Source organism: Mustela nivalis (genome assembly GCF_964662115.1).
Source record: "Mustela nivalis genome assembly, chromosome: 6".
In the NCBI taxonomy this organism is placed as follows: domain Eukaryota; kingdom Metazoa; phylum Chordata; class Mammalia; order Carnivora; family Mustelidae; genus Mustela; species Mustela nivalis.
The window spans coordinates 103,764,228-103,785,573 of NC_139025.1; the positions used below are offsets into that span (position 1 = coordinate 103,764,228).

Consider the following 21,346-nt stretch of genomic DNA (forward strand, 5'->3'; position numbering starts at 1 on the left):
CTAAAATTTCTGGACAGTGAAACAGGGCAAGAAAAAAAACAACAGCAAGAAAATGGCACACAGAAAAGAAGAAGTAAAATAATTTTTGTTCCTAAGTAAAATCAATGTCTATGTAGAAAATCCTGAGCATCTGTAGAAAAAAGGTTCTAGAACTAATAAGTGAGTATAGCTAGGTTATAGGCTCTAAGGTCAATATACAAACATAAATTATTTTTTATATATAACAATAAAAATTGGGAGTTTTAAAGAAGCAGTGTCATTTATAACAGGATAAAAATTATGAAATTCCTAGTGTTAAACTGACAACAGATTTGAATGCTAAAAACTATAAACACTGTTGAAATTATTCAAAAAGACCGAAATAAATGGAGAGATATACCATATTCATGGATGAGAAGACTCTTCAGATGTCAATTATCCTCAAATCTTACCTACACTTCCAGTCAAAATTCCAACAAGCTTTTTAAAAAAAGATATTGACAAGATGATCCTAAAATATATATGAAATGCAAAGCACTATAGAATGACTAAGACTATTTTAAAAAGAATGAAGTTGAAAGTCTTAAACTAATTGATTTTAAGACTCTCTATATAAAGTTGTAGTGGTAATCAAGATACTGTGATACTGGTACATAGATATATAGATCAATGAAGCAGAAAAGAGTCCAGAACTAGATTGACACATATGGTCAACTGATTTTTATTAAAAGTGCTAAGATGTGTTTACTTCAATGGGGACAGAATAATTTTTTTCAGCAAATGGTGATGGATTGGATAGCCATATGCAAGAATATGAACGTTGACCCTTCCCCCACACTATATGGATACATTAACTACAAATGGAGTATAAACCCAAATATAAGAATTAAAACTGTACAGAAAAAAACACAGGAAAATAATCTTAGTGATCTTGGATTGGGTAAGGATTCTCAGAGGACAAAACATATATATTATGGTTAAAAACTTCAAAAACCATGAATTTGGAAATTTATGCTTTAGAACTTTAGAAACACGATGTAAGTTAAAAAACCAGTCACAAAAGACCACACAAAGGCATTAGTGTTTGTGTAGGGCTTGGCCTGAAGGTAAGGGCAATGAATGACCAGTTAAAGCTAAAGATTTTTTTGGGGGGTGAGGAAATGTTCTAATATAATGTGATAGGTGCATATCTCCATAAATACAGTAAAAGCCAGTTAATTTAATGAAGTGGGCAAATTCTGTCATATGCCAATTATAGCTCAAGAAGGCTGTTGAAAAGAGAATTAATCTGGCAAGCAAACAAAAGAACAACAGGAAGCTGGTGAAGGGTAGAAGAGTGTGCCACCCCAAAATATAACTTTTTGGTATAAGGATTATTTTGAGCTAATTTTTTGAGAAAGAGCAGATACAGAGGAAGCTCCAAAAACAGAGTATAAGTTACTTTTTTGAAAGGGCAATCTACATTAAAAAGCAAATGTTCATTTGTTAAGGGTGTCTCCCTCTTCCTGCTTGAAGAGAAGGTTGATTCTCTATCCTAAGAGAATTTATCAGTGGTGAGGGCACAGATTTAAATCTGAGTATCTGCCTTACCCTACTTTACTAAGCTTTTCCTGGTAACCAACCTCCCACCAGTGATCTCCCCTCAATCAATTACACACTTTTTTTTTTTTTTTCTTGAGCTAAAGATGGTATTTAAGCTGGTGGTTCGGGCCACCTATACAGTTACTCATTTTTTTCTCCTGGATATCTGCCATGTATCCATGAGTTGTACAAGTTAATACATTTATTTTTCTCTTGTTAATCTGTCTTATTACACAAGGCAAGAACTCAGAAGGGTTAGGAGAAAATTATTTTTCCTCCCCTTATATTGGGATACGATCTTAAAACTAATTTGATAACCCGTGCAAACAGAAACATTCAATTCATGTTATATGTTTGGGATACAAGGTATATTTTGGTTTTCCTTTTATATTTTCCCAAGTCCTATCTGCTTTTTGTTTTCTCAACTCTCTGCAACACTGTTTTCTAATAACACACATTTGCCTCCCTCCCCAGACATTGTTATAAAAATGACATGGCAAAAAACACCCTAAGAGAAACTATTAAAAACAAAACAAAACAAAACAAAACACCAAAAGACTAGGGGCCCTTGGGTGGCTCAGTCAGTTAAGTGTTTGACTCTGATTTTGGCTCAGGTCATGATCTCAGGGTCATGGGATCAAGTCCCGTGTCAGGCACCACACTGCTTCATGCTAAGCTTGGAGCCTGCTTGAGAGTCTCTCCCTCTCCCCCTCCCCAACTCTGCTTGCATGTGCATGCTCTTTCTCTCAAAAAAAAAAAAAAAAAAACACCCCACAAAAAACAAACAAACAAAAAAACCCTAACAATTTATATCTAGAAAATGTAAAAAGTCCTAAAATTTCTGTAATAAGACAAAAATTAGGAAAAAGATCTGAACAGGCACTTCATCAAAAAAGACACAGAAAGCAAACAGGTGCAAAAAAAGATACTCAACCTTGTAAATTAAAGCCACAATGAGACACCACTACGTTCCCACTGGAATGGCTAAAATTAAAAGATGGATGATTTCAGGGCACCTGGGTGGCTCAGTGGGTTAAAGCCTCTGCCTTCGGCTCAGGTCATGATCCCAGGGTCCTGGGATCGAGCCCCACATCAGGCTCTCTGCTCAGCAGAGAGCCTGCTTCCTCCTCTCTCTCTGCCTGCCTCTCTGCCTACTTGTGATCTCTGTCAAATAAATAATATTCTTAAAAAAAAAAAAAAGATGGATGATTTCAAGTGTTGACAAGGGTGTGGAGCAACTAGAACTCTAATATACTGCTGGAGGAAATGTAGAACAGTATAAGGACTTTAAAAAAGTTTCCTAAAAACCTAAAAAAAAAAATGCATACCCTATTTTCAAATATTCCATATCCAGGTCTTCATCCAAGAGAAACAAACACATAGGGGCTCAAAGACTTGTATAGAGAATCATCTAGGCAGCTTTATTTGCAATAATCAAAATCTGGAAACGACCTAAATGTCCATCATTAGGTGAAGAGTTAAGTATGGCCTATCCATTTGATGGAATATTACTTAGCAATAAAATGGGACAAATTAGCGATACATAAAACACCATGGTTGGATCTGAAAATGTTGATGCTGAGTGACAGAAGCCAGAAAAAAGGCGTATGTGCTACATATTCCCTGTATCTAAACGTCTAGAAAATGCAAACACATCTATAGTAGCAAAAAGAAATTCTGGGGAGTAATGCACATGCCTGTTATTTTGATTGTGGTGATGCTTTCACAGATGTATTCAGAGATCAATATTCAGACTGCACACTTCAAATATATGTTAATTGTATGTTAGCTATGCTTCAATAAAGCTGGAAATGTTAGGGGTGTGGTGGGTAAATTCCCCTTACATCATCAAAGCAGAGTGATTAAAGACTTCTGTCTTTAAAAGAAGAGCTGGAGGGAGAGACAGAGAGAACCACTTGTGCACATACTCCAGCTCTGAGAAGGGGATAAGCCCTATGGTAAAATATCTGATTCAGATAAAGCAAGAGGGAAGGAGTTCTCTTTTTATTCTGCCATGAATTCAACATGATTCCTAATAGCAGACAAGAGACAGAACCAAATTAAAGCTCTGCTGGTGGAGACGAGGTAATTTTAAGCCTGTCGAAGACCTCACATTGTGGTTTAGCAGCGATATTGAACTGTGACTGCTGCAAAACCAACGTGCCTGCCACTTGCCCTGAGAAATCCTCAGCCAATGGCAAACAAAGGGAGGCCAAAACTGCTCAGATGGGCACATCTAAAGCTTCAGAAAGCAGCTCCCTGGGCAGCAGGGGCAGGGCTCTGCCTAAATTGGATCCTGTTATTTGTGGACAGCTGACTGAATTCTCCGAAGGAAAGGGTTACCCAAGCAGGGGTTCTTGATTTGGTCACTCAATTCCCAAAGGATACAGCCAGGCACTGGGGTCTGGGGACCCTCGTAACAGTATAAAGAACATTTTGTGTGCATGTGCTGCTGTTTCTTTGATGACAGTAGTGGGAGGCAGGAAATGAACTTTCAGCTCCAGGGGTCTGAGGAGGCTAAAATTACAATAGTTATTTGTGCTTAGAGAAAAAAGGAGAATGGGATTGATAACTGACACTAAATTATTCACTGATCTATTTTTTTAAAAATAAAGATCTGAACCAAATAGGCCAAAACATTAACAAAGTTAATTAATTACAGATGGTGGGCATGTGGATGCTGATACAGTTTTTTGTATTTTTAAGCCTTTTCTACAGTAAAACTGAAATATACAAATCAGCCAAAAAAACCCCTTTGGCCCAAGATATTTAAACTGAACAAAGCAAAAGCATCATAATTTCCCTCACATCTTTATGTGCCTAAATTTAATAAAAGCAGCTCACTAAAGAAGCTCCCTGAACCTTCCTGTACTGCCTAAAAATGACCTCAATTTATTTCTGTAAAATTGCTAGACACTGTCTCCAAGCCTTAGTTTCTACCTTTTCTCTTTCTCCTTTTCTTTCTTTCTTTCTTTTTTTTTTTTTTTTTAAGATTTTATTTATTTATTTGACAGACAGAGATCACAAGTAGGCAGAGAGGCAGGCAGAAGGGGGTGAGGAAGCAGGCTCCCTGCTGAGCAGAGAGCCCGATGCGGGGCTCGATCCCAGGACCCTGAGATTATGACCTGAGTTGAAGGCAGAAGCCCAACGCACTGAGCCACCTAGGCGCCCCCCTCCTTCTTTCTTTTTCAAAAGATTCTATCCATTTGACAGAGAGAGAGAGATCACAAGTAGGCAGAGAGGCAGGCAGAGAGAGAGAGAGAGGGAAGCAGGTTCCCTGCTGAGCAGAGAGCCCGATACAGGGCTTGACCCCAGGACCCTGAGACCATGACCTGAGCTAACAACAGAGGCTTAACCCACTCAGCCACCCTGGTGCCCCTCTCTTTCTCCTTTTGTAAGAACTGGACAACAATCTAGCCTTTCTTCAGCTTCCAGGAATCTTACTAGCTCTCTTTGATTAATTCAAACAAGAGGTCACCTTTACAAGACATCCAAGGGGACTATCCTAAGATATCCCATTACAGTTTTTTTTTTTTTAAAGATTTTATTTATTTATTTGACAGAGAGAAATCACAAGTAGATGGAGAGGCAGGCAGAGAGAGAGAGAGAGGGAAGCAGGTTCCCTGCTGAGCAGAGAGCCCGATGCGGGACTCGATCTCAGGACCCCGAGATCATGACCTGAGCCGAAGGCAGCGGCTTAACCCACTGAGCCACCCAGGCGCCCCCCCCCCCCCATTACAGTTTTGATTTAGTTGACTTTCTTTGCAGGATGGAGATGCTGTATCATCCTATTACTCATGGTCCTCCCATGAAGATGAGAGAATGAAGAGGCGAACAGGACAGGGTGTGTGTGTGTGTGTATCTGTGAAAAATCACTAGTTTTTTTAAAAAACTGCTTCTTTATTCATCCCCCTCAAACAGCTCATCTTAGTATCTAAAATGAACACGAATTTCCATTTATGCATCCCCGTTTTCCCTATTTCTCGCTGGGTTCTCCACCAGTGCTGTGGCTCCTGGGCATAAATCGTTCTTACTCTTGGCCTCATGTTAGCCCAGATTTCTTCCCAGTCTGCCTGGGAGGAAGAATTAGGGCTACAACATGAGACATGAACTTAATCTCAGCTACAGGCCCGAGAAAACCACAGATGTCCACAGTGTGGGTGAAAAGAATGCCATCCCAGGGCTCCTGCAATTTTCAGTTATGAACTTGTATTTTTCCTTTGGTTATAAAAGTCTTCTGGAAAGGCTTGCTTTCTTGCTATATTCTTCTTAGAAAATAACCTTCAAAGAGGATGACCAGCTTTTTAAAGAAACAAAAATAAGTATACAAACACATAAATGTATGATGCTAATCCATTCCTATTTCCCTGGAAGTCAGAACCATCAGCACATGTCATCAAGAGGCAAAAACATCCTTGCAAAAGATGAGACAAATTCTGAATATTTTATGAAAATTTCAAATGCCATCCACCTTTTCTTTCTATTACTGATTTTGTTTTAGCACTGGCTACCTTCACACCATGTATAGCTAAGGAGAAACGGGACAGGTTTCTCTCTCTACCAGGATTATGGGTCACAATGATGATGACTGTGTAGAAAGACAAAAAGAAACTCAGATGGCAAGCTTTTAACGGACATGTCCACCGTCTAAGTTTGTAACACAGGAGCTTAAGAGTCCTGTTTCTCTTACAAATATAAGGTTTTCCTAACAGAAAACCCATCAGCTCATTGGAGCAGCTACCAGGAAAGGTCATCTGCTTTAAAGTGTAGCTGCTCTTGCCAGGCCCAGAAAAAGAAGGGAGTGGCTGCTTCCCGTCCTGTCAGCCTCTGGTCCCTGCAGTTAAACCTCCCCAATACACGTGATGGGGAGCTTCCACGCAGTGAGTTTCCTTCTTTCTGTTCGAGAAAAAACTGATGATGATCCTTAGGACTGATGGCCAACAGAGTCATTCAGTTGCCATAAAGCTGGGGTCTTTGCACGTGTGCACTGGGAATGGCTCCTACGTCTTCCCTAATGTTCAGGGACGTGCTGGATCCCTTGGCCTCTCCTTGAGCAAAGAGGCCAACCACTCACCACCTCTCCTGGATGCCCTGTCTCCTTTTGCTCGCTCAAACAAGGTGGGCATGCAGAGGAGAGGTGGGAGAAGTACTTTGGCGAATGTGGCCCCTGGTTCCCAGGCAGCGGCAAATGGTCTTAGATTGACCTGAGGTCAGGGAGAGGATCCTATGAAGGTTCCACTTTGCTTCCCTGTTGGGGAAGCTTTCTGAGCACTGGCTCCTGGCCCTCCTCATGAGGGCAGAATGCCTCTCCCAGATAGATGTCATCTTGTTGCTGGAGAGCGAAATGGGAGCCTTTGACTCCATCGAACAACCTAAAGGCTGTTGCCTTCTTTTTATCCAGGCTTGTGGATCTGCCAGATATGCAGCTGCAGGGGGACCCCTCTGCAGGGACTGTCCTCTTAAATGGCCCATCAAGGGCCAAGAGGGAGAGCGCCAACCTGAGGGCTGCGTGGGCAGCATCTGGACCCACGGGCACCAGGTAAGTTAGCCGCTCTGCACAGGTCCTGGCGTGGGGCTGGAAGAAACACGGTTCACCCGAGGAACGGAGCTAGGGAATGGGGCAAAATGAGGACCCCCTTCTCCGAATGCAGAAGAAAATCCCAGTATCCCTTCCCTTCCAACAAATGAGTAAGAAAAAAGTGTGCGAGACAGAAAGCAGGACAGGAAGTGGGCAGCGTGTGGGCAGAATAAAAAGAAGTGTGTGCAGCAAACATAAGTGCGGCCACAGAGCCCAGGGCTCCTTGACTGTTTAACACCTCAAAACTCAAGTCAAGGATCAGAGAGTGGTCACATGGCTCTTTATGTGACAGAGCTGGGATCTGGATGCAAAGCTTTGATAAGTGGTAAGCCTACCACTGTTTCTGCTGTAACTTCTCATTTTCAGACAGAACAAGGTTCTATGTGATTAAGACTACTGTCCCATCAAGAAAAAAAAAAAAAAAACCTCTTTTGGAGGCTTTGCTGGCTTCATTTTCCTGCTAAGCATGCTCACAGACTGAATGCTTTAACTGTGTTCCAACACAGAAAGCGGGTTTGGCTGGAGAGGCTCGGGCATGTGAACAATGACCAGCCAAGATGTTCTCTTCCTGGCCCTCACGCTCTCTGTTCACAAGAGTTCAGGCTCGGACACTCAATGTTAGTAACCCCAGACTGCCTCCTCACACAGAGGATATGCCTGCACATGGACCACGCTTAACCTGGGTGAAGAATTAAAGTCCTGACCCCTTAACTGATCTAAAATGCTTAATATCAGAAGGTAATTAAAATGTTTTAAAATTTAAATTCAATTTAATTAACATATAGCGTATTATGAGTCTCAGGGATTTAGGCTCTAGTGACTCATCAGTTGCATAGAACACCCAGTGCTCATTCCATCCAAGTGCCCTCCTTAATGCCCATCACCCAGTCACAGCACTCCCCACCCACCTCCTCTCCAGCAACCCTCAGACTGTTCCCTATAGTTAAGAGCCTTTCATGGTTTGCCTCCCTCTCAGTCTTATTTTATTTTTCCTTCCCTTCAAAGGTAATTTAATTTTAAGGTTGGCAGCAAAATGCTAGAACGAACACGGGGCTGGAGATAGTAAGAACTGGGATTCGGTCCCAGGTCTGTCCTAGTAGCTAGGTGACCTCAACCAAGGGGCCAAACTTCTCCAGATCCTTCCTTTGCCCTGCTAGCCTCATGTCCTAGTGCAAGGACAAAATGAAAAATCTCAGTGCCCTGCAAATGAAAGGCTTACAGTTCTCTGTGGCTTGTTGACCTTTTTTTTTTTTTTTTTTTAATCGGTTTGGGAAGGAGCAAACAGTGATGGAATGTGGGACATCATCAAGTCTCTTCAGGCGTTGTCTCTGACTCCTGGACAAATTCTCTTGGGGCTTTCCCCAGACCTCCCATGGATCTAGATGTAGTTCCTGGGACTTGACGGAGAGAGACATACAGCAACATGGGTGAGCACGGTTGGGCCCTTAGGACTGCTGGGAGCCAAGGCACCCTTAGAACTGGGATTGTCAGTGCAAGCCCAAGGCTGCCCTGGGGACAGTCCCCCTAGCCATGACCACTGACCCCCCTCCCCCAACACATACTGGCATCCTCCCTTTCAGCCTTCTTCCCAGCTCCATGTGGTTATTTCCAGGCATCAGAGGGAGAGAAGCATTCTCAGTGTGGTCTAAGGTATTCATTCGAGGACTGGAGGAAGTCACAAGAGGGTGGTGGGTCATCTGCAGCACTGGTGATGCTTTTCCTTAACTTGTTGTGGAGCCTGGAGTGGCTCCTTCTGGAGCCTTCCCTGTCCTTGAAGGATGGGCTGAGCTCTTCCCAACATTGTTTCAGTAGTAGCTTTGCCTGTCCCATATTCTTGCATGCTATTCTTGCCTCTTTGGTGCAAAGAGAGGGCTTCGCTCTCCTGGATGCTAACTACAACTTCTTCTAGACCCTTCTTTTATCTCAGGTTGCTAGAGCAGTGTGATGCTAGACACTTTCCAGCTCAGTCCAGCCCCAGACTCACAAGCAGAGCCTGCACAGTGCTCTATGAGATATTTTTCCTGAGGAAAGGATGGTCTGCAACTGACTTAGCTCTTCCCCAGCCCTGACCCGCCCGATGCCCCTCCTTACCACCAAAACGTGCTCGAGAAGGTCCAGGTAGCCGAGGGTGCACTCTGTCCCGTACCGCAAGGCTCTGGTGCGCACCTCCTCGCTGACATCAGGGTGGAAGGATGCTTGCTGGAGAGAGAAAGGAATGTTGATACCTTAAGATGGGAAGAGCCAACTGGTGAACAGGCCAACGGGTGAGGGGCCCAGTAGCAGAGAGCAGCCCTGTATCCACAGGTAGGAGACTGGATTCTGGAATTCCCTCCCTCACCCTCAGTGACCTCCCTGAGAAACCTTCACTGACTCTCTGGACAGAGAGCTCAGAGGTGGAGCTCCTCCATACTCCCCTCCATGATAAGTTCTCAGACAACGTTTTGTGTCTTGCCTTTCTCAGTGCCCTGGAGCTGGATAAAAGCACAGGAATCAAGTCCCTCCTTCCGTCCTTTCTCCCCGCCCCCTTTTATTGAAATGTAAGGAATTCCGTGTGCACTAAGACATTCAGGAAAGATTCATGATTGAGGCTCCCAGCAGGAGATCTGCTGTGCCGGGGTCCACCTGCCCTTTTCCAGCAGCAGGAGGGGGGCCTTAAGCCCCTCTCTCTTCACAGGCTGATCGTACTCAGGTCCTTGCTCCATGGCCTCACCATGCTGCACTCACAGTATCTCCCACCCAGGAATCTCTGGCTCCTGGGAAACTTCAGACGGTAAGCTCCCACTGCCCTCAGAGGGGCCATAAAAAACTCATCTCACATTATACATGGTGAGATAAGCAGACAAGGACGAATGGCTAATACAGGATCCTGTGCTTTTTTTTTTTTTTTTTTGGGGGGGGGGGGACACTTATGACCTGTCTGTTTCATTCATTCCTGATATATCAGATGGCACACCCACTCACAAGGTTACCGGATTCATTACAGTCAACCTGGTTACATCTGAATGTTGAATAAATAATACAAAATTTTCAACGTAAGTTTGAGAAACCCTAATTTTTATTTGCTAAATCGGGCAACCCTACCCAGCCTTTCTTCAGAAAGAACTTGGGCCTGACAAGAACAGCTAAAAGAGAAAACTGCAAATAAATGGCAAATCAGGACACATATGAATCACACATTAGGGTAAGAAGTCAAAGTGGAGGGGAATAGTGACTAGTCCTCCTGTTTGTTCCACTCAGGAGGATTGGGGAGTGCTGGGGGACCACCTGTGAGCTTTCCCCTCACCTGCTCCCCCAACGCACACCAAAAGGGGTGGGGATAATCTGAGTGGCCAGCATCTATCTTTTCTGAGCTCACTGTTGCCCATCTGAGGACTGATGGGCCAGAACCACAACCGAGTTTTACTCGTCCTTGCTCCATTGTGTCTACATGTGTGGGGACAGAGCCCATGTGTGGGGGAAGACACAGGCTGTGATGCTACCAAATGTCACCTCTAGGGGGCAGTGTGGAAGACCCCCATTTAGACTTCCCAGGGACTGAGCGTGGGGGCTCTCGTCCACTGCTGCTGGCTTTAACTTCGCAGAACTCTCTGGGAGAGCCAGCCATGTGGCAAGAATCAAAATGTCATACCATCTGACTAATTCTGCTCCTGGGAGTCCTGCCCAAGGAGATTATCTGAAGCCTAGAAAAAACAGGTATGCCCAAAGATATTCATGGCAGTAGAGTTTAAAGTACAGATTAAAAAATGCACATAACCTCAATATCTGATGATAGGGTAAGATTACATTCATTCACAGAGTACTTGTGGTCATTAAGGGCTCCATTATTATAACGGGGATGCAACACAAAAACAGCCATGGGACATTAGCTGTGACAGCTGACTGGATTAGATCTGATGCAGACATACGTAGACACAAGAAAGTAAGGCCAGAAATAGACAGGAGAATTAACTTAGGGTATTGGGAAGCTCTGTCTCCACCTGAGGAGATAGTGTAATCCTCTCTTTCTGACAAAATGAGCCTGTAGGTAACTTACTGCACTTCCATTTTCGGCCAAGCCACCCTACTCAGTCAGCCTCAAAGACAGTGCTCCAACATGGCAACTTGGCCCTCTGCCTGGATAGAAGGGTTTCTTTTTGATCCACCATTTCGTATTCCTGGTTTTCTATATGCTCCTTATTGCACACCCTTTCTAGCAAGCTGCCTCCTTTCCTTTCTGCAAAAAAGGGGACCAAAGGAAATGCAAATGTTTATGTCTGCTGCCTAAGTCCTATCCTAACAGGAGTCTCAGGGCTCAGAACTGACTCTTGTCATCCAAGTCTGGCTTTGAGGAATGAAGCTCTGGCTGTTATTTTGTCCTGTGAAGATCCGGGGGGAGGACAAGAGAGAGGAGCAGAGGCCAGGCAAACGGCACTGGTACTGGGATCCTTGCCCCCCTCCCCTGAGAACAGGGGTACGTGTATTACAAACAGACTTGAAAATCTGAGCTGCCTTCCACTCCCACCTTAATCCATTTAACTTCTCCTTTTCATTTCACATCTGCAACATGGAGACAAAGCACCAGTCACTTCTCAACCTCAGTGTCCTTAAGCATTTATGGCTGGGAGGCCACGGGCAGCAGAAAGATACAGGCCATGGAATCAGAGGACCCAGTTTCAGTTCTAGTTCTGAGAGTGAAGATCCACGGTCATGCCCCTTAATCTTGCCAAGCCTGTTTCACCATCCATCAGACTGGGATCCCTCCCCTTGCTCTTCCCATCCGGGATCAAAAGACAGAACCTGCAGGAGAGCCTTCCACAATCGTGAGGCACCCTGCATGCACACTGTGGTGGCATTCAGGCCTAGCCTGCTAGGGAAGGATTCTCGGCCGGAGGCTGTAACCCTTCTGGGAGTTGTCAGTTCTGACAGGGCAGATTCCATGAGGGACATCCTAACTGCAAATACCTCTGGCCTCAGGAGGGTCTCAACACATGGCTCCCCTGTGAAAGTGTCCGTCCCACTTTGCCACCCTCTTCCCTTCCCCTGACTCCTCCCACGCTCTGCCCTCACACACCCGTCCCTTCAGGCCGGCTGCTCACCCTCCCACTGTCCAGTTGCCTCTCCTTGCCCAGAGAAGCCCCCGAGAGGCCATCAGTAGGACCTGGCACCAGCTCTCTCACACTGACTTCACCACAAAGAACAGTCCTGTCTCCTCAGTCCCCAAGCTGCTGCAGCTGCTTTTGTGACTTCTGTGACGTGTCTCCACCTGCTCACTATGGTTGGGGGTTATCAATCAATCACTGAGTCCCTGGGACACGGCTGTCCCTAGAAGGGTGAAGGTCTGGGGTAGGGTGCTCAACGAGGGGTGGGGGATCCTTATGGCTCAACTTCTTTAGACATAAAGAAAGAAAGCTTGTTAAAACTCAGGTCCCACCAGCTCCCTCACCTAGGATGGGCTCAGGGCAGCCACCCTACTTGCTTAGCCAAGGATCAGAGGAATTTCTGCAAAATGTCTGGCACAGGTAGGAAAAAGGCAGTTTCCCAACATTCTGTTCTGTTCTTCTGACTCACTTCCTCACCCAGTTAGGGCAGCACCCCTCCTAGCACAGAATGCTGACCGATGGAGGCAGGAAAGGGGGTGGGCAGAAGCAGTATGCAATTTTCGTTCAGAGGGCCAGGAACAAAATGTCACAGGCCTTCTTCGCCTCTGCCAGAGTGGCCACCCCTACACCCTCCCTAAGAAAGCGTCCTTCCTACTCAGGAAGAGGAAATGTGGACGGTTAGTCCGCAGATCAGCACCAACCCCTCTCAAACATAAACCTAGCCTCACGAGTCACGTTCCCCAGGCCGATGGGTGCACACCTCCAGCACACGTTTCCTTACGGCGCCTAAGGTAGCAAGCTGTTCCCTTCTGCAGGTGACCGGCCCCTCCCTTTCTCCAGACTGCACCAAAAATTCAGTCATGACAGAGGCATCATCAAGCTGTCCAAAACAACGCCTAGGTCTTTACCTTGCAAGCTGTCAGCATGTCAGACACAGCCTTCCGGCTCAGGTTGGCGGTAGCGATCACGTCCTCCTGTCTGCACGAGTTTCCCGCGGCCACAGCTTTGGCGGTCGCCATGGTGATACCTTTCGTCATCCTTATCGATTCTTCAGGTGATGAGGTCTTCTCAGGTATCTCTTTGGACTGGAACACCTGGAAGTTAGAAATACAACAGGTGAAGAAAAAAAAAAACCCAAAAAAGAGAAGGACCAAAAATAATTTATTCTTCTCCGACTGGGCTGCCGCTCACTGTCTGAGAACAGAGCCAGCCACAGGAAGAAACCGTCAAATGGCAGGAAATTAGAAATTTCATTTGAGTAATATTATTCTCACTTTCAAGATTCTAGCACGGATAAGCCGTGCACACCTGTACTCAAGCACTCACGGTCACGAGACCCTGGGGGTCAAGGGGACAGGTCTACAGCACCAACGGAGAGCGTCTGGGTATCTGCAAACTCTCCTGAGCCAGGTGGTCACGGGGTTTCCCGGTTCTCGCCCCCTCCCCACCGTGCCTCCAGCAGCTCCCAGAAACTCCGCGCTTCTGATGCCGGCTCCTACTCAGGACGGACGGTGGATCCCTCCCTGTGGACTCACCTCTCTCTCTCTGAGAGGGTGTGGGGCTAGGGGAAATGGAGCGTTCACTTTCTTCTATTCTTAGCCTGTCTTACAAATATAACTGCATAATTGTGCGGAGGCGTTCGTGTCGAGTGAGCCACAGTGACACTGTGAATTATTTAAAACCACACGCGCGCACGCACACACACACACTCACACACCCCTTTAGAGAAGCTGAAATAAATTAACCATGGTAAGGGAATATCCCACTTTCAAATTCCACTTGTCAGTCAAGGCAGCCATCTCTGCCTCGAGCCCATCTGTCCTATCTCTCTCACACGAGTGACTGGTGCCAGGGCTGCATTTTCAATGTGTAGCTGTCCTCGGCCAGGAGGACTACTGCACCAGTTGGGGCCGCTCTGTCTCCAGCCCCAGACCACCACCTTCCCGTCAGGCAGTTTTTCCTGGGGCAAAGGGGAGAAACCAGCCAGCAGCCCTGCCATGGGTTAGGCAGCCTCAAACGTCACGATCCCCCCCCAGAAATGGGCAGCTCCAATGAAGCTGAACTCTAACATGGCATGGAGGCCACGCATATGGAGCCCTTCAGACTAACGTGGCCCACAGGGCACATGCTCATTTGGAAACTTCCTATGTCCACAGAAACCCACAACTCGTGCCGGCCCACACTGGTACGTGGACATAGATCGTGCGTAACTTGCCACGAATTTCCGAATTTCCCATCTCCTTCACTGCCACCATGAGCCCCACCCACACCTCCCAGAATGTGGGGCCAGACTTCTGATAGGAAACATCTAGCTGACGTAGGCAGGTAAGCTTCAGGTAGCAAGCAGAGTTTGAAGACACCATCAACAATTTTTAGTTTCTTCTTTGTGTGAGAACCAAGTGTAACGCCAACCAAGACTGACTTCACCAAAAACAGGACAAGGGAACCCAAGGCTCCACCAGCAAACCCCAACTGAACTGCTGGTTTCTACTGCTGATCCACAGGGCCTTTCAGCCTTCCTAGGTGACCCTCTACACATGCAGAAAAAACTGGCAGCAAAGGCAGGACTCGCCCTCCCTGCCGCAAGAGAGAAATTGAATCTGATCAGATCTCCTGGGAGAAAGAAATCTCTGAAACCACTCATTTTCAGCATATTTCTATTTCCAGGGATTAGGATGAGTCAATTCATAATCATCATGGGATCAAAAAAACAGGGGCAGTGTCCAGATTGCAGGAACACCAGGACACCCTCACTCAAGGCAAGAAAGAATGCATGGTCAGTGTCCCTGGGACCACACAGATTGCCAACAGAAGGGTGCTGAATTTTAAAGGGAAGTGTCTCAGGTAAAGGCATCCAGGTTTCTCTACTAGGGAAGCTCAAACCCCAGAACCTGTACGTGTGCAGCAGCATGAGCTGTTGCTGACAAGAGTGGGAATGAGGAGGCCCTGTGTGTGGCTCTGTGTTGTACACACACCGTTTAAGCTCAAGGTGAGAGCAGACAGCCATCCTGAGTTTTCCCTTGGCCAGGAATCTTCTGTAAGGCTTTTGTTTCATGCTCCAATTTTAGTGGAATTAAACCTGAATAGTCCTAAGTTATGCATTTTAATTAATTTCTTTTTTTTTTTAATTATTTTTTTAAGATTTTATTTGTTTATTTGACAGACAGAGATCACAAGTAGGCAGAGAAGCAGGCAGAGAGAGAGGAGGAAGCAGGCTCCCCGCAGAGCAAAGAGCCTGATGCGAGGCTCGATCCCAGGACCCTGAGATCATGACCTGAGCTGAAGACAGAGGCTTTAACCCACTGAGCCTCCCAGGTGCCCCATTTTAATTAGTTTCTTAATTACAAATTGACTGTAGCCAAACTCTGATGTGGTCAGCTATGCAAGGGGCCTCAAGGATGCAAAGCTAGCAGCAGGTAGGTGAGTGGGCCTCCTAGCTCAGGCACTCTACGTAAAACCTCTTTCTGTTACAGATCTCAGAGAGGTCTGTTTTGGGGTCCGCTCTAGCACAGGGGTGCCCGAGGGAGGTGATGGCTGGCTCCTTACCGTGAGCTCCTGTTTCATGTACTCGATGGTGGCCTCAAGTGCCCGTGTGCCCCGGGTGGCTTCGTCCTCCACCGCCTTGACAGTCTTGAGGAGGGAGGTGACATTGGTCACCATCACCTGTATAGGAAGGAGAGGCCGAGAGAAAAGGAGGAGCACACTGAGGTCCATGCCCCAGTCCCTTTTGTTCTGGATCTGATGCCATGAGCAAAACCATTGCGAAGCGAGGAAGCAGCTCGGAGGTATACGCTCCCATTATTCTTGCTTCTCTCGCTATGCACTCCCCCTCCACGCCTGCCCTAGACTCTACCTTGGCAGCCCCCTTGAGTTGGTACATGGAGGGGTCATCAGCAGGCTTGCTGGCAGCTCCCTTGGTGGCACCGATCAGATCTGAAAGGGCCTTGGCCACGTCTTTGATGGCATTGATTAAGACCACCTGAAAGAAAGCAGAGAGCCCGGGTGAGTGGCCCCAGCAGTCACCCGCTGGTCTCACCAACAGCACACAGCCTGAGGGTCAGGTAGGGGGATTTGGGGGGCAGGGCTCTGTCTCGGCAGCTCTCCAGCCTGCAGCATGGCAGAACCTCCAGAAGCCAGCCCTGGAGTCTCCCCAGTGGAGGCTGAGGCTGAGCCAGAACACAGACCCCATGGACACGCAGGGGTATGTTCCAGCACCTCCTGGCTGGCAGCTCTGATGACGAGTCACCTAGGAAAGGAGGCAGGCAGCAAAGCAGTCACCTGGGAGCCAGCACCATTCCCAGGCACCCTGAGCTGGCAACCAAAACCACAGAGAACCAAATGCTAGCCTCGCAGCCTGGCCTGAGAGGCCTCTGCAGCATCCCGCTGGCTTCTCCAGCTCCCGATCATAGGGTTCTGTGACCTACTTAACATGCGGCAGGCAGATGGGTCTGTCTTTCTTCCCCAGGGCAAATCCCACTCATGCCTACTTCAGGGCCTCTGCTCTTGCTCCTCTCCCTCTGCCTGGAAGGCGACTTTTCCCATCATTCGGGGCTCAGCTCAGCCATCAGGCCATCAAAGACCTTTCCCGACCACCCCCAACCTGAAACTCCATCAGTGTGCCCTGTCTCCTTTTCAGCACTGATTGGTATGTCTTCTCCCCTGAAACGGAGGTAAATTGTGAGAGGGCCAGCCCAGGCTTCTGTCTGTTGTGTTTTGCACTCAGAACAGGGTCTGGCACGTCACAGGTGCACAGGAAATATTAATGGAATGACTGGCTGGACAGGTGCACGCCCTAATGACACTGGAAAGAATACAGTACCTACACTCCGGTCGCTGAGCAGGGACCACAGGCCAACCTCACAGCATGCTAGACCCGGGGTCTGAAGCCCCGGCTATACTCCGGAATGACATGACATGACCTGCCTTACATTTAAGTTGCCTTCTGTCACAGCAACAATTTCCCTTTGCTGGGGGCAGTGTTCCAGGTGCTGAGCCACGCACTTTCCAAGCAGGGACTGAGATGCTCCTGTCCACACTCCCAGGGCCTGCGATTCACACTCTAGTCAGTGTGATCCCAAGGGTCATGGTCCTAATGTTCACACTAGCTTACGCTCTAGGGCTCCGACTCCTCACACGCCAACAGCATCAGGAGCACCAGCCGTATCTCACTGCATAGCTGTGAGGGCGACCGCATAACGTAGCTGAAAACGCATCACAAACTCTCATGTCCCCAACAGCTGAGAGCACGGTGACACCGTGCCTCTGCCCCTCACACCGTCTCCTGCTTGATCCTGCGCCTTCTCACCCCAGGGCTCACAGAACCTCTGGCAACCTCTGGAACCATAGGGGTGGTCAGAGCGTGATGGGTCTCATGAGGAAGGGCTGACAGGTAAGGACCTCACACTGCTTGATTCCGGCCATCACAGCAGTGAGTAGAGAGCAAGGGAGAGCAAGCAAAGGTTGCCACCAACACCCAGAGCACACGGTCTCATCCCTGGTCACTAGGAACTGACAGCAGAGTAGGCACATTGTGGTGAGGGGATATTTTCCACTAGAGGCCTCATTAGAAGTTGGGGTCCAAGAAAAGTTTAGGGGTGCCTGCGTGGCTTAGTGGGGTAAGCCTCTGCCTTCAGCTCAGGTCATGATCCCAGGGTCCTGGCATTGAGCCCCGCATCGGGCTCTCTGCTTAGCAGACAGCCTGCTTCCCCCTCTCTCTCTGCCTGTCTCTCTGCCTACTTGTGAGCTCTGTCTGTCAAATAAATAAATAAAATCTTTGGGGGGGAAAAAAAAAGAAGAAGTTGGGGATCCAGGACTTCTAGGCCATTTGGGCATCGAGACGCTAAACAATTTGATACACGTCTCCGTGCTCCAAGATTTAAGGTCTCCCCGGCCTGTTCACTTCTCCTCAAGTGGGGCCAGGCTCAGAGAGTGTGGATTCCAGCCCCACTGGGCGTTTTGAAGTGCTGCCTTTCTCTGTGGGGGTAAGAACACCATCACAGGCAAGAATTTGCATGAATGCTTCGAATTCCAGAGGGCAGCCAATCCCATCCGGGATGTTATCAGAGAGAAACCTGGCAGGAGGAGTAAAAAGGCCACATGTGGAACGTTTGCTCACAGAACTCTGCTTCACTGGAGGATGTCAGGCAGGGGAGGGTCATGGCCACACGGGAGCAAAGCTGGTGGCCTTGTATGAACCGCCACAGGAGCTGCCGCCAGTCCGGGCCCTGCATGGTAGGTAGCTTCCTACCCACTTTTGTGCCCATGGGCCAAACATGGGAGTTAAGGGAGGGTGTGCCGTCTGATGGTGTTGGGACAGACAGAGCAGACAGAGCAGACGGGTCATAGGTTCTGCCCTTGGGAATGGGGACAGTCTGTTGTTGGGGGCCTGGCTGGCTCTACATTCAGTAACAGCAGAGGACGTATTTGTGGACTGTCCACTGTGCTGTGCTGGGTGCTTAGCTGTCAAAGATCAGTAAACTGTGGGTGCTGTGCCTGAGCTGCGGATACAGGCTGAGGAGGAAGGAGCAGGCAGGTTATGGGAGCATAGAGCCCTACCTTAGCCCCAGCTCCTCTCTCCTCTCCCCTCCCCTTCAGGGCCAGATTTCTCAAGTGCTATCTAGACACACTGGCTTCCTTTCTTTACCCTCATCTGGCTACTTCCTACAAACAGCCGTTGTTGGGGAGACCACCGGCCCCACGGCACTAGTGGCCAGCTCCCAGACCTTCATTTTCTCAACTCCGCTGTGTCTCTCTGGTGCACTGAAACACTCACCCCTCTTAACATCAGGAGCCGTGGCTTTCCTCCTACCAGCTGCTGCTGCTTCTCCGTTTCCCTGGGCATCTCTTTCTCCTTACTATGGTCTTAAGTGGCAGCTTCCTCAGCTCTGCCGTGAACCCCCTTCTTCTCTTGCCCCATGCTCTTCCTCTCCTGTGGGTGCAGTCACTGTCTGTATGGCCACAGACCCTGAATCCACACCCCCATACCCATGTGGGCTTACGTCCCTTCTCTGGTTCTACCTGCAGTCTCTCCTCACTGAACTCACCTTCACCTCCCCGCCCAAGCCTGTTCTCCCTCCAGGGACCCCCCGCCCCCCATGCCCCCCCTCGCTTGTGACTTCGTGTCCTCCTGGCCCCCTCCCTCCCCCTTACAACCAAATGCTCACTGTGCTCATTCACCAGTCATCTCTACCCCCATGGCCACCACCACCGTCTGTGGCGCCCTCCTATCAGACCCCAAACTGCGGACGCGCCCACACACCCACTGTTACTTCTGCTGTTCCTATTTTGCCTTTGGTCTCTTCTGAGGCCTGCTGCACAGTGTTTACAGATACGTGAGAGGGACCCATGGCCCTAGGTCCTCCAGTACCTGTGTCTCGGGGTCATCAGAGCCCAGGCTGGCGGCCCCCAGCTTGACCACCTCAGCAAGCTGGGTGATGGTGGCCGCTGACGACTGGGCTGCCTGGGCCAGCTTCTCTGGCGTCGATGCGGCCCCGGACACCAGCAGCTTCGTGTCTTCCACCAAGGCCTTGGCTGTCTTCAGAATGTTCTCCCTGAGAAAGGGGGGAGGCGGATAGAGGGCAGAGCTTGGCTGCTGGTAGTTAGGAAGCAAAGAAACCCTTCCTATGGGATTGTTTTTGTTAAAGAGCTTTGAAGAACAAAAAGGATGGAATACCCCTTCCTTATCGGGGGGCTCACTGTCTGCGTAGGAAAACGGGAAGAAGCGAGTCAGCCCCGTATCTAGAGACAATTAATAGTAAACTTCAGTGAAAGTTTCAGGCCTACCAGTTTGGCCCTCTTCCCCCAACCCTGTAGCTCAGTGAGAGGTCAGCTGCTTTCCTGGGGTTCCCCCTAAATTCTTCACAGCTACAGGGAGCTGCAAGGACCTATGGGTCATCAGAACCCAAAAAGCTGTTTCCTGGGACGAGTGACATCCTTGGTAACCTCCTTCCTAGCCCAGCTCTGGGAGTGAAGAGAGAGGAAGAAAGGTACCCGGCATGTGGCAAGGCTACGGGGGTGGGGGCTCCCCAGTGGCAGATGGAAACCCCACACCAGCCTCCAGGAGCAGGGCCTGAGCAGTCAGCCTTGGACAGACAGCAGGCTCCGAGCCCCACTCTCCATTTATGTCACAGCTCAATGGGCCAGTCCTGGCCACTCCCACTCCCACTCTGTTTGGGAGCAAATCAGAGGCCCATCTCTCAAGTTTGGAAAGTAGAAGATCAAAAAGCTGTCCCCTGCCGGAGCAGGCCTGATTCAGGCTGCCAAAGGCAGAAAGCTAGAACATGACTATGTGTTTATAGTTGGCAAAGGGGGCTTGTTTTGATTATGTGGTTCCCTTTCTCCTGTTGAGCATCTTACTGAAATCAAAATGGTTAACCACATTTCCAGCTCCTGGGTGGAGTCTCCAAGCGCATCGGGTCAGCCTGAACCTCTCCCCACCCACGAACTCCCAGGATGATCTCCACCCCCATACCTGTGGTCTGCAAATGTCTCGTTGTTCTCTGCATTCAGGGTCCCCGCAGTCGCAAACATGATGGTGGTGTCCAGGTCCGCTATAATCCCGGACACAGCAGTGGCAGCTGTGATACATGCCTGGGTCCCCTTGTTCCCAGCCTGCAGAGCTGACAGCACCAAGGACACCTGTAGGCAGAGAGGGGATGTCAGGGAAAATGGGGAAATACAGAAAATGTAACCCAAAGATTTTCAGACTCAAATATCACTGAAAAAAAAAAAAGCCACTCCAAAAATAGAAAAGGATGGAATTCTTCCAAAGTCATTTATAAAGCCGAAATTACCCCGATACCAAAACCAGACAAGGGTGCCCCAAGAAAGGAAAATTACAAGCCAACGTGCCTGATGAACATAGTACAAAAATCCTCAACAAAATATTAGGGCAGTGAATTCAACAATTCATTAAAAGGATCATACAACATCATCAAGTGGGATTTACTTTGGGGATGCAAGGATGACTCAACACCCACAGATCAGCCAATGTGATACACCAATAAACAATAAAAATCTTATGGTCATCTCAATAGATGTAGAAAAAGCATTTGACAAAATTCAACACCCACTGATAGCAAAAAACTTTCAGCAAAGTGGGTACAAGGAGAACATATCAACATAATAAAGG

At 48.0% G+C, this 21,346-nt stretch overlaps 1 protein-coding gene across 3 annotated transcripts in view; it reads right to left on the reverse strand.

Moving 5' to 3' along the window:
- Positions 1-21,346, reverse strand: part of TLN2 (talin 2) — a 422,410-nt gene that overhangs the window by 23,069 nt on the left and 377,995 nt on the right. For all 3 annotated transcript variants that reach the window (XM_082737314.1, XM_082737312.1, XM_082737313.1), the window contains 6 exons: positions 20,687-20,853; positions 19,583-19,766; positions 16,070-16,195; positions 15,763-15,879; positions 13,125-13,310; positions 9,230-9,337 (listed from right to left, as the gene is read on the reverse strand). In XM_082737314.1, the coding sequence (XP_082593440.1) occupies positions 9,230-9,337; positions 13,125-13,310; positions 15,763-15,879; positions 16,070-16,195; positions 19,583-19,766; positions 20,687-20,853 (888 nt within the window). The remainder of the gene's footprint in view (positions 1-9,229; positions 9,338-13,124; positions 13,311-15,762; positions 15,880-16,069; positions 16,196-19,582; positions 19,767-20,686; positions 20,854-21,346) is intronic.